General features: G+C 34.9%; 1 protein-coding gene across 1 annotated transcript; it reads right to left on the reverse strand.

The window, feature by feature from the left end:
* Window positions 1-8351: 8351 nt before the first annotated feature.
* LOC110927780 lies at window positions 8352-10158 on the reverse strand. The gene is made up of 5 exons (XM_035988100.1): window positions 10040-10158; window positions 9415-9496; window positions 9016-9102; window positions 8837-8926; window positions 8352-8656 (listed from the first exon to the last, which is right to left on the reverse strand). The coding sequence occupies exons 1-5, from the start codon at window positions 10156-10158 to the stop codon at window positions 8522-8524; spliced, it is 513 nt and encodes a 170-aa protein (XP_035843993.1). The 3' UTR covers window positions 8352-8521.
* Window positions 10159-14191: the final 4033 nt, after the last annotated feature.

A 14191-nucleotide genomic window follows, 5' to 3' on the forward strand; every position in this document is an offset into this window, starting at 1 on the left:
CGTCAATGATAACTCAAACACAACTAAAATTGTGTGACCAAAACACGACATGTTTAACCATTTATCTAAACCTATAAGAATTGTAAACATGCTAAACAGGTTGACAGATTGTATAAATGGATTAAACAACCGTAAACGTGTCAGTGAATCAACATTTTTATTTAAAAGTGTTAACAAATCGACATGTATAATTAAATAATTCGAGCACGACAAATTTATTAAGCGAGTTAAATATAACAATTCAAAACATGATGTTTATGTGTCATGTTCCAGATCGTGTCCAAAAGATTGAAATTGCCATACTACACCCGAATAAAAATCATAAAATGAAATTAAAATATAAAAAGGACAATGAAAACAAAAAGAATTAAAATTAAATATCGATGTAAACAAAATATTAAAATTAAATGTGACAAAAACAAGTAGAACTACCAATTCTATGACAAAATAAATAAATGTACGGTGTCCCAATTGGTGTATAATGACACAATAATAGAGTAGAGTGATAGTATTTCGTATATGACACTTGACCAAACCCATTTGCACAAACACCAAATGGGTTCCATATTGTGTGAACCACATCGAACCCACTCTCTCACCCGGGTCCCATCACCTTATTGTGGTTTTCTACTCACACCGTCGCACCGACAGATCTCCCTCCACGTAACCCACGTGCAAGAACTCATGCTAAGACCATGTAGCTTTCACACTTTTGACATTATTTGATGTGTCAATTATTTCTAGTGTTCAAATTGTTAACCGTGTGTGTTTGGCGGGTTTTCGGGTTTTAGATTGGTGGGTTGAATTGTTAAGTTCAAACACAACTTGTTTTTTTTTTCTTTTGGTGTAAAAATAATTAATTCTAACCTACACACTTAAAATAGTGTAATCCAAACACAACTCATTTGTCTAAAGTGCCAAAGGGGTTGGCGGATACTTGTAAACATGTTAAGCTGGTTGATGAGCAGTAAAAAACAAGTTAAACGGATCTAATCGGGTTAATGGTAAAACAGTAAACTCAAACATGACACATTTAATTAAATATTAGAATCCAAACATGCACGTCCGTCACCAAGAACTCTAAAAAATATTTAAGCCCCAGACGAGTAGTGAAAATCAGGCCTTAAAATATATAGTTAAAATGTATTACTAAAACTTAATTTTAAAAGTACAATAACATGCTTTCATCGAATTTTTTAGAATTTAAGTTTTACAAGGCTACAGGTTATGGGGTCCGTCCCCATCCTCGTCGAAGTTCGGCGCCGGCGAAACACCATCCCCCCCCCCCCCGTCCTGTCCTCTCCGTCCTGCTTAAGACGTTGGCGACGATCCAAAAAAGTGGCCCCCCTCTTCAAAAGTTACCGTTAAATAAAAAAAATTTTAAATTTCCAATTTAAACTCAAAAGCCAACGGTCAAAAATCCCCAAATATATAAATTTCAACCATTTTTTCACCTACATTCACCATTTTAACCCCCTTTTCTCATCTCTCTCCCTTTATTTTTTATAAATCATCTTCCACTTTTATAAACTTATATTCTACCATGGATCCCTTCAACAACCCGAACGTCCCCAACAACCCGACCCAACCGAATGTTTTCTCAGTTCCGGGATATTATCCGACGCTCGAACCGAACCAATTCTCTCAATATTTGTTAAATGTTAAAAAAAGTAGAAGATTAAAAAAATAAAAAATATAAAAGTGATGGGGTATGATCATCTAGGACCATCCTCCATACCCTCTAGTTTTGTGGGATGGACCATCCTTGGGAGAACTATGATGTGACGCCTACGTAACGGATCATCCTCCAAGGGAGGACCATCACCATACCCTCTAGCTTAAGTGCGATTTGTTTTTATCAAACATAAGAATTTTGTTTTACCAGTTATTAATTTTAAAAGTACAATAACATAATACTTACATTCAAAATGTATTAGAATTAATATAACTTTTTAACTGTTTTATAATAAAATATACTTTTATTGTACTATATATATTTGGAATCAGAGGTAGTTAAGGAAAAGTTGGTAAGTGTTGTCAATAATTCCACCCGAAGATGTCTTTAATCATGATCCAACAACCTAACCTGTCACATCAAGTTACTTTTATGTTTGTTAGACCATCCGTGGTGGTGATCTGTGGCATTTTCCCCTCAAACACGCCCGTTCCTCACCCCATGGTGGTTTCCGGTGTTATTCCGCAAAACCCCCCCAGCGTGATTTGAAACACGCTCAAATGTGCCTCTCTTCAAATTGTTTGGCCAATGAGATTATTCCATGTCAAATACAGTTAATTTTAAATTAAAAAAAAACAAGAAAATAATAATTGGGTAATCATTGATGGGGCATTATTGGGCATTATCCCACTACGCCCATTTGTAAAAAACGCCCATAATGCCCCTTTACTGACTGGAATGACACGTGTCACACAACGTCCATGGCTGTGGGCATTATTCATGTGTACCACTACACATGATCTTAGATTGAAGTGTCTATAACGCAACTCGGTGTGGGGCTCGGCTTGGCCCATCTTGGCCCGTCGCCGGGCCTCAACACCATACCGTTCTGGATGTCGTCATTCTAATCGTCGCCTCCCAGACGTTGAAGACGGGCACTACAAGACAAAAATTCTAGCCGTTTGAATCATCTTTCAACTTTGTTTGAATCATCTTCAACTTTGTTCATCTTCCCACATCTAATTCTTCAACTTCATCATCTTCTCAGATCTAATTCTTCACCGGTAATCTTTCAAACTTTGTTGATTTTGCTTTAAATCGTTTGTTGTTGTTCAACTTCATCATCTTCTCAGTTGGTTGAGGATGTGAGGGTTTTACTCCCTAGGGAGGTTCCCGCACGGACCAGGTTCCGAGTTCGAGCCTCAGTGATGGCATTTTGTCCCATGTGAGGGTGGCCTTGTATGTGTTATTCCAGCTCTGCTTCGATGGGGTGCCAGATTCGAACTCGGGTGGCTTGACTTCCATAATCCGGTTGAAGCAAGCTAGTTAGTGGGTTTCCATCTGATCTACGCCTTCCAAAAAAACTTCATCATCTTCTCAGATTTGTGACGGCGGAATCTTCGGAATCTTCTCCGTCACCGTCACCGTTGCCGCAGAAAGTGACACGGGGTTGTGGGTGGGGCTCCAGTGGGGCAAATGGGGTGGTGTTGTGACCGACAAAGGGTTGAGTTTATGATTATTGGGGAAAACTGAATTGGGAGAATGATTTAATGGGGGAAATTGAAGGTGAGTTAATTGAATGAAAATTGAATTAATAAGTGGAGTCGGTTTGTCAAAAATTGCCAAAAAATAAATAAGTTACTAGGTGAGATAGGGCATACTCCAAGGACTATAATGTGGCACTGAGGTGAAGGGTCATCCTCCAAAGACTACCCTCTCCCATACCGAATAGCCTAATCTATACTAGTCATATGATAGACACAATTTTATTACATTACACGAGTGTATACATAGTATCAATCATGTCATATTCGTCATAGTGACTAGTTAAATTGTTAAACCCAACACAATTCACATATCTGATCTTGCAAAAAGAAACGTAACCAAAAGCTAAAAGGCTAAAACACATCTAAATCGTGTAATTAGAATAAAACTCATTTAACACATTTATCTAAATAAATTAAGTACGTTGGTGATTTTGTAATCAAGTTCTAAACAAGTTAAAAAGGTTAAAACATATCGTAATCAAGTCCTATGCTTTTGTGGCTTCAAGAGCCCAATCTTGGGTTCTTCAAGACCACATCCTTCGTGAATGTGGTGGTGGGTTATTGGACTCTGATTACACGGGTGCGTTGGACAACCTGCATAGTTCTCTTCCCGATCTTGATCTCGACGGTTTCTACATTAAAGACACCGCCCCCATTAAAGCCCAGAAAATTCTGGCGAATGCCTTATATGGCGAAATCGTCAAGACAGTTGAAGAGAAGTTTGCTTTGTCTCCGCGGCAGCGAGCCGTGTTTGAGTGTTTGCGAGCCCCCCATGCTCAGGATTTCTTGTCTGTTGTTCCCGTTGAGGGCAATGTATGTCGGCTGTGGAATACCGGGCTATCCTCAAGTACCGGCTGATGGTACCACTTTTCCCGGTTGATGACCCGTGTCCTGTATGTCGGAAGTCTTGCTTGGATACTTTTGGGGAGCATGCAATCCATTGCAAAGAATTACCAGGATTTAAATATCGACACGATTTAGTTCGTGATGTGCTTTATGATGTCCTTAAGCGGGCAGGGATCTCGGCAAAAAAGGAAGCTCCGGTGAACTTCTTGACCGATCCATTAGAAGGGAGATCTACCCTACGGCCCGCTGACATTCTTGTTTTTGGATCGGAAGGAGGAAAACACGCGTGTGTTGATTTGACATGTGTGTCCCCCCTCGTTGGGCTAAGGGACCACGGGTTTGTGGCGGGTCAAGCAATAACTAAGGCAGAGGCGACCAAAGTAGCTAAGCATGAGAAAGCTTGCATCGAGAATCAGCACGTGTTCATCCCATTCGCTTTCGATACTTTTGGCGCTCTCGCCCCTGACGCGGTGCGGTTCCTCAAGCGGGTTCAGCAGGTGGTAAGCAGTAACACCGCGCATGTTAAGGGGCAGAATTTTGTGTTTAGCCGGGTAGGGTTTGCTATTCAGAAGGGGGTAGCGGCGCAACTTGTTGCTCGTCTACCTGCCATTAGTCTGTAATCCTCTTTGTTTTTAATCAAATTGAAAGTCGTATTTATTTAATCAAAGGGGTCGATGGACGATTTCAGTTGATTTACTTAGAATTCTTATATGTTAAAAGTTGTATATTTTCTATTTCATAAAAGTATGAGTTAACTAAAAGTAAGTGTTAACTAAAACTGAAACATATTTTCTATTTCAAAAGGTCTACTTAGAAATTATATTAAAAAATAACCCAAATCGGTAGGTAAAAAATTATTAAAAAAATAGCCCAAATCGGTAGGTAAAAACTATAATTATTAAAAAATAACTCAAATCGGTAGGTAAAAACAATAATTAGCTCGTTAAAAAGGTAATTATCAAATCAGATAAAAGATAAAGTATGTTTATTAGGGTGTCGGCAGCACCCTCGGGGAAATGATGCGGGGACCATGTTTGCCGTGCGGGATGGGTGCCGCCATCCATGCGGGTAGCCAAATCGGGGAGGTGGTTGGGGGACTAGTCACCGCACAAGAAGAGAGTTGATGGTGGGGTCCATAGATTGTAACAACCAATCAATTTTTTGTTTTTGTTTTTTTTTAATAAAAAAACAATTCCTCTAAGAGGGGTGCACCCCGTACGTTTTTGGATAAGAGAGAAGTTATAGAGGGGAAATGACATGGCAACTTATGATTGGGTTAAAAAAAATTTCCCCTCACCTCATTAGGGGTGCCCCCTTCACCCTTACCAAACCAATGATTACATAACTATTTAATGACATTTGTCATTATAAAAAAAATGTCATTATAAAAATAATTATTTGAAAATCTTGCATCAACAATTAAATTATAAAAATGGCTCATGGTATTATAGTTTAGTGGTGTTTTAGAGGTGAGGTAAGACTTATGGGCTGTTTGGCAATATCTAAATGGTTAAGTGCTGAACCACTAAGAAGTTTGAACCATTAAGTACTGAACCAGTAAAAGGTCTGAACCATTAAGAGCCTGTATAATGCTTAACCGTTCAGAGGCAAATGTTTGACCAATTCAGATTAGAGGTCTTAACTATTCAGACTTTGTATAAATCTTAACCATTCAGAGGCAAATGTCTGAACCATTCAGACATCTGATCACGAAACAAACAATCTGAACTATTAAGTGGTGAACCAGTAAGAGATCTGAACCATTAAGAGTCTCATTAAGATGTAAACAAACAACCCCTTAGAGACCATAAGGTCCTGGGTTCGATTCCTACAAAGGAGGTTTTTTTCCGTATTTATTTGTATATGATCGGGTGGTTCCGCTGGTAAAATGGTGAATTAATAATACTTTAGTGATCCAAAATTGCCGTTAAAAAGTATCAACACCATGAGACACCTTAGTTGAGATTACAAAAATAGCACAAACAATGTCATGACTAATTACCATTTCATACTTAATGCAGTGGCTTTGTTTTGTCTAAATGTTGTTGTGTATTTATTTTTAAAATAGCTATATTCTTCTACATATTTTTAACTTATTTTTGTTACTTTGTAATGTATTCATTCCCTAGAAATCTTATATATTTATTTCACTCACAAGTTTTCTATAGACTATATAGTTTGTTCTGCTGAATTTCTTTGTTTATGTTTTGACCCTAATTTGCAATCAGTTATGGCTGAGTAAATACTTTTTTGTTGAAATTTCTATATGCTTTTGTTTAATATAGTAAGTGTAATAAACATTTCTAGCATTATTAGTAAACACAAGATGGATCCGGTTAATGAATATCCAAGTGCATCAAAGTAGGGTCGAGCGACATTGCAACCACCGAGTTTGGATTGAGTTTGGCCAATTGGCTGTCTCATGTCCTTGTCGTCGTCTTAGAAGATACGGTAGCACATTCCACTAAACATGAAGAGGTGGTGGAATCTGAAAGATATAACCTTGAAGGATCTAAAAGAGAGTGAGCCTAAACCCTAATTGTTGATCATGGATTCTACTTGTATGAGCCTAGAGAGGAGTGTTATATTACATATTTAGGTTAGGACTTTTGAGGTAAACTTATGGTTATGGAACTAGAGATTTTGAACACGAAGTAAGTATAAAATACTTTATGATTTTATTCTTAATTATGAAACTATAAACCGACAAAATAGTTGTAACGTGTCTCTAACAACATATATATCCACGGTTGGATTATAATATTGTTGTGAGGGAGGTTGCAACTAGGTAGAGCATACAACCATCATTGGACGATTGTACCCACATGTTTTGAAATAAAAACTTAATTATGCCCAAGGCTTGCATATGATCTTGTGTTGTATGTTGACAGGACAAAGTACCTTATGTGGTGCATCGTGGGGTATCAGTCAAGTGACTAGGTTCTCTTCGTTATTTTTTAACCAACAATCCAAGATTCGAATATATTTTGTTTTGTAATTTAATATAAAATGTGTTCCGATAAGTTGTCATCTCACTCATTGGTTCCTCTTGCATCTCGACCCACATACATTGGAGGTAGGTGTATTCAATACTTGTGTTGGGCGGGTTACACAAGAATGTGTCTTAGCTAGAGTACTTCATGGGGTTATTGGTAGTGTAGTAGGCGGGAATGAGTTGCTTTTTAACCCGTTTTTAGAGCACCTCGCCATGAACATGAACCTATACCAAGTGACTGTGGGGCATTTCTTTGTATGTTTGTAGAGAGATTAGCAATGCAATTACCCTTTTTAGATAAAGGTCCTCATGAGTATGGGTTGACTTATCAAGTGATGGTAACTTTGCAATTTCCGCAAACCTTTCACTTAAGAAGCGCCAATTTTAATGATTTGCTAATTCTTTCTATGTATCACTTGGTTAATGTATATAGTTATGATGAGTTTGAGTGAAGTATATTGTAAACACATGTATTTTCTAAACCTTTTTTAGTAAATTACTAGTTTAAGAACCCGCGAGGTTCGCGGGTGGACTTAAACACAAATGAATCTCTTTAATTTATTGAAGTGATCGTTTGAATTAAATAACCGTTCAAGACAGAGGCATAGGAAGTGAATGATGATGTCATGGTGATGTGTAAAGGGGAATGGCTTTCGGCGTTCCGTGCTTCGCGTGTCGAACTTTGGGGCGCACGACGGAGGAATGTCGTGACGTCGGGCTTGAGCCGGACCTAACCGAGTCGAAACCAAGTCGTACCGAGCCGAGTCGAACCGAGCCGAGTCGCGTCCACACAAAATGTATCAACAATAACACTATCATGACTCATACCTAAACCTTACGTTGCAACCACCAGGCCAACACATCATTTGTTCAAAGTCTGGTAATTATTCAAGGAGTGAAAACCCTACCCTTATCAAAGCAGCACCACATGAGTTGAGTGATAGTTGCCATATAAACATATGTGTGGAACAACTTAGTCTAACAATATAATTGCTTTGAATTTAGTTTAGCAATACTTGGAATTTAGTAAAGTTGGTCATTTTGACCCGTTTACTTAGAATGGCTCAAAGTCAACCAAAGTGGTACATAGTGCATAAAGCCCCATAAACTCCCATAAACTGTTATTATAAAAAAAACAAACAAACTTAAATAGTTTAACTTATCGAATCATATCTAACATATTAATAAGTACCAGTTTTAAGGTACAAACATCATTTGAGATAGAGACAATACCACATTAAATATTATAACATCCAATAAAAATAGTCAAAAGTTTTTTCTTCCCTGCTTTTGTTGTTTATTAAGTCATCTAACAACACAATTTAGCAAATTCTAATTACAAAACAAACAATCTAGATCTAAACTGCTACATGATACGAAACCCAAAACAACAAAACCAACTCAAAACACCTTTCTACGAACATGTACAGAAACAACACGATTAATCTCACTGCTTTCCTATTTACCTCCATGATCAAAAGTTAGATATGATGTGAACAGGTTATTATAAGCTATATCCCGAATAGTAGAAAAGGTTGTTCCATCTTTGACACGGCTCGATGCAGATGGCCATAGCCATTTCAACACCCAGGCCTAAAATATGTCGAGAACAGTACGAAATGAGTATGTGAAGGGTATTGAGTTAGATAAATCTGATGTTAATGCAGATTAAAATGAAGGGTTGTGGTCGAGGTATGGGTTGTATGCTGGTATTAAGTTAGTATACTGGTTTTTTATAGTATTGGTATTAACCGTAGAGTATAAGTGACAAACCTTTGGTGTCCCAGTTGTACCACTTGTATAGCATATTGTAGCAACATCCTCCGGTTTTGGTGGACAAAAGGGGTAATGGTTGCTAGTACCCTAAAAAAGCACTGATTTATTCGACGGAGAAATTAGTAATCAAAAGGCGGAAATCAAGCTTTTGTCAAAAGAAAAAAATATTGAATTACCTGAGTAATTAGTTGTGAATATGATATAACCTTAACGCCTGTTGCTGATGGAAGCGATGGCATCAGCTCATCAACACCTCCAACCACCTACATTAGTGCTTGAAGATTTTAAATCTTTTAAATTGTAAATATGAAACAAACTTTTTTTTAAATAATAAGAAACTAAATTGAATGATTTGCGGTTATACCACTATCTAACGCTAACCACTAAACCTTCCAAAGAAAACCTTCTATTAGTATATAACTATAAGATTCAGTCAAAGTCAAATAACATTTGTATGAAACAAAAAGTAAAAAGACATTTATGTAGTATATATTGCTGCATATGATCATATATGATGTGTCACACAATATATAACATCAATATATAGTTTGGATGATGGTGAAAAATAAGCTGACCTTGCACAAGCTATGAGCTGTATGACAGAGCCAAAGAGAAGGAAGGTGCAGTTGAAGGCTAACCCCACAGCTTTCCAAACCACTGCATCAAACCAGTGAATATAAGTATGTATGGGATGCGTATATATGTCTTAGGAAAATGCATCATGTAGGGCATATAGGTGCATGTATCACATGCATCAAATGATGTTTTAGTTTAATGCATTTGTCTAGAACTAAAGTACAAGACTACAAGTGTATAAGCACATGGTGCAATATGTCATGGAAACTGATGGGTTTGGTTTTTTACCACTACTAAAAAAAAAGTTTATGTTCTCAACTGGAAGCAAATAAGTATGTAAAAACAAATCATCTTATTTTCATTGGTTTACATCATTTTTATTTAGTTTTTGAGTAAAATGTCATTTTCGTCCCTGAGATTTGGCTACTTTTCCAACTTTTGTTCAAATGTTGGTTTTTTTTGCATCTGGATCAAAAAGATTCGAAATCTTGTCATTTTCATCCTACTCCTTTAACTCCATTCATTTGTCTCCGTTAACAACATTATGTTACATGTATGACAGCTAAAAAAGAGGCCCACTTGAAATTCTTGATCAGTTGAAAGACATAAGAAACTTTAGCGGACCTATCAATTACCTGGGCCATGACCTCATCACCAGGGTCGATGAAGGAATCTGCAAAAGAAACCTTAGCGGGCTGACCAAACGTCACATTTCTCATTTGCAAACGCTTAAAAGCATCCATCGCATCTGAACTTCCACAAAACTAACCGCAAGCATTAATGCCGGTAGGAGATATGACTACAAAAATTAAAAACTGATTTTCTCCAATTTTTTTATTAATGGAAGAGAGTACGGAACGGTATTCAAGCAAACAAAAACTGCTATCAAAACTCATTCAATGTGGTATTCATGCAAACAAAAATTGTTATCATAAGTGCCTATGATCATTTAAAGAACATCTAGTGCAAGATGATGAACCAGCTAAAAAACATGCTGAGTGCCTTTTAGTCTAAGTTAAATGCTGAACCGAACCAAATGAATTTAGTAGAAGATATATTAATTACCTCATGTTAACACCATTGTGCACTTCACATAACTACTGGAAAAACTCAGCTTGAGAAGTCGCCTGTAAAGGATTTGATCTGCCAAACATGTAAAGATCATGTAAAAACTCTTCATTTGCTACCAAACTCCGCACCAAAAACCTTCAATTTAGAACATCAACACATATGAAAATAGAATATAAGATTGTGAATTTAACGATAATATAGTGAAGTGAGAGAATTTGAAGATTACCATGGCGGAGATTTGAGTTTGAAGATTACATTCGTTGGTCAGAGGTCCTTCACCGGCGATCAAGTATGTTCTATCTCTCTCTGAAACTGATATACACTACATATTATTGGATTAAACAATCTGTATGCTAGATGAAATATTACACGTAAACACTTCAAAATTTGAAATATACACTGACTAATACTGTAATACATTACATTATATTCAAACTGTTAATCCTGAATAAATAAAATGCTTATGAACAATACCCAATTTCATCATCATAAAATCAATAACAGCATGCCACAAAATCATTGAAAAAAAATCTACCGACATAAAATCAATCTACACATTAGACGAATAGAAAACACAAACACCCACAAATGATTTACCACTCGAAAGAACAGAACTGGGTAGATACCACAAGAACAAACATACTATGATAACCTTTAACTTGGTAGTGTTAAAATTAGCCCTAATTTTGTAAAAATGGAAACGAAATTACCTTGATCAAAGGAGAACAAACATACTGTGATGAATCCATCTATACTCCCAAACCCTAGATGTTTAACATCATCTCTCTGCAAAGCATCTCTAGCCACCACAGCGATGAATCCATCTATACTCTCTGCAAAGCATCTCTAGCCAAAGTATCTCTCTGCAAAACACTCTCTAAAACAAATGTAACTACCGATTGAAGAAGATGTTGAAATACCCAATTGCATCTCTCCCCTTCTACCAAGTTACCAACCATATACAAAACATGCGATTAACGAATTAGAGTGCACAAAGAGGTAGAATATATGATGGATTCTTCTGAAACAATTACCGACTGAAGAAGAATTTGAAATAACGAAACGCGCAGAGAGAAATCCAATGAGTTATTTTGTTGATTGTAGTTGATGCAAAACATTTAGGGTTTTCTATTAGAAATAAATTTGAGAAAGGAAACGATTGCATAATTTTGGAAAGCTAGAACTGATTGGAGAGAGACCGTATGAAAGGAACAAAATGGCGGAGGAATGAGGAAAAGGAATTGCCGCCCAAATAAAAGACAATGAAAGAGAAGCATAGGAAGTGAATGCACGTATTGCCGCTCAAATGAGAATTGTGAGTAATATTAAGATGACAGGTGGCACTAATAGGATTAAGATAATGCCAAGTGGCACCAAAGTGTTTTGTTTTAATATAGATAATAGATACGGATGATTCATTTGATTTGGTTTTAATTTTGAATTTTTTAATACCTATAGTAAAGATGTAACTTTACATCAGTTAAAAAAGAAAAAAAAACATATTAGCCATTTGAACCACCAGTGGAACAGAATAAGAAACACAAGGGCCAAATAAAAAAAAAAAACTAAAGAATTTTAAAATTTGATCCAAATCATAGTAACTATCTTTGTAATCTACTCAAAAGTAAATAAAATGTGAAAAGGTGGTAATAATCTTCAAAAGGGTATGCAAATGAGTGTTTATAAAAAAAGAGAATTTTATATATATCCTACGAACTTGCAAAATATCATATATAGCTTTGTAAAATGATAAATATCATATATACCCTTTCAAAGTAGTTGAAATATCATATATACCCAATTCTATAAAAACAATTTAATAAATGACAATTTTACCATTATTTTTCTAAAACTTTGAGATCTCATATATGACCTTTAAATTTAAATATTATATTTAATTATTTCTAGTTTAATTTATTTAGCTTAAATAATATATATGAAGAATAATATGGTTTATGAAAATAAAAATGAGTAAAAATAAATTTAAGCTTAAAATTTGTTATAAAAAAAATATGAAGTTAAAAGATGAGCATATATGAAAATTTTAATTGCCAAAATCGTCCTTAAGGTTTGGGCAGGTTTGCCATTTTCGTCCAAAATGACACTTTTGTACCAAATTGCCCCCAACGTTTGTAACTTTTTGCCATTTTCATCCAAACCACTAACTTAGTTTATTTTTTCTGTTAAGTTGAGGATATTTGGATGAAACTGGCAAATATAAAACCATAGGGACGATTTTGGCAATTTACTCAAACTCTTTTAAATTTCTTTTATTTAATTAATTTTCTTACATATATAATAAAAAAGAATATACATGCAATTTTTATATGAAAAAATAATAGCTTTGTCACATAATTTTTATAAATTTTCATCCAACCACTAACTAAGTTAATTTTTCTATCAAGGCGAAGGATGTTTGTAAACTAAGACAGAAATTAATTTCTAATTTTTTATATAAATTAGTTTTATAAAAATAAAATCTACTTAAACCTCAAAATTTTATAAAACTAAAATGCTGGTGACCTTATTGGAAAAAGTCAAATAAAAAAATCTTATCATATGTACCAAGTTTGTAATTCATCTTCTACTCTTTTAAATTCGCTCCTAAGGAAAAACAGAAGCCAGTGCCCCCCCCCCCCCCCCGCGCCTATCAAATAACGTATCGTTACCAAACCTTAAAATTACCCACCAAATTGTAATTATAATGCTATGAACCAAAAGTTTCTTTACTCAAGCCACTTAGAATAAGTATAGTTAGTTACCCTCATAATCTTAATTAAATAAATATTTTATTTCTACCAACATATTTCCTAGGTGCTCAACACGTTTAAAAAATATGTAATGTTTTACAATTTTTTTATCTCTACAATTGATAAATACTAAAAGTTGTAATCGATCGTTATGTGTTGCACACCAATGGCTTTTTCTCTTTATAAAACTGATTTATATAAAGAAGCTGTAAATTAATTTCTGTCTTAATTTATAAGATTTAAAACATCCTTCACCTTAACAGAAAAAATAAACTGAGTTAGTGATTTGGATGAAAATTTATAAAAATTATGTGACAAAACTATTATTTTTTTTTTCTAAAAGCTCCATGTATATTCTTTTTTATTATATATGTAACAAAAATAATTAAACAAAAGAAATTAAAAAGGATTTGAGTAAATTGCCAAAATCATCCCAGTAGTTTTATATTTGACAGTTTCATCCAAATGTCCTCAACTTAACAGAAAAAATAAACTAAGTTAGTGGTTTGGATGAAAATGACAAAAAGTTACAAACGTTGGGGGCAATTTGGTACAAAAGTGTCATTTTGGACAAAAATGGCAAACGTGCCCAAACCTTAGGGACGATTTTGGCAATTAACTCCTTTGTAAAATTATAAATATCATATATACCCTTTCAAAGTAGTTGAAATATCATATATACCCAATTCTATAAAAACAATTTAATAAATGACAATTTTACCATTATTTTTCTAAAACTTTGAGATCTCATATATGACCTTTAAATTTAAATATTATATTTACTTATTTCTAGTTTAATTTATTTAGCTTAAATATTATATATGATGAATAATATGGTTTATGAAAATAAAAATGAGTAAAAATAAATTTAAGCTTAAAATTTGTTATAAAAAATATGAAGTTAAAAGATGAGCATATATGAAAATTTGAAGTTACAAAATAAGGGTAAAATGAT

Source organism: Helianthus annuus, chromosome 3, assembly GCF_002127325.2.
Source record: "Helianthus annuus cultivar XRQ/B chromosome 3, HanXRQr2.0-SUNRISE, whole genome shotgun sequence".
NCBI lineage: Eukaryota > Viridiplantae > Streptophyta > Magnoliopsida > Asterales > Asteraceae > Helianthus > Helianthus annuus.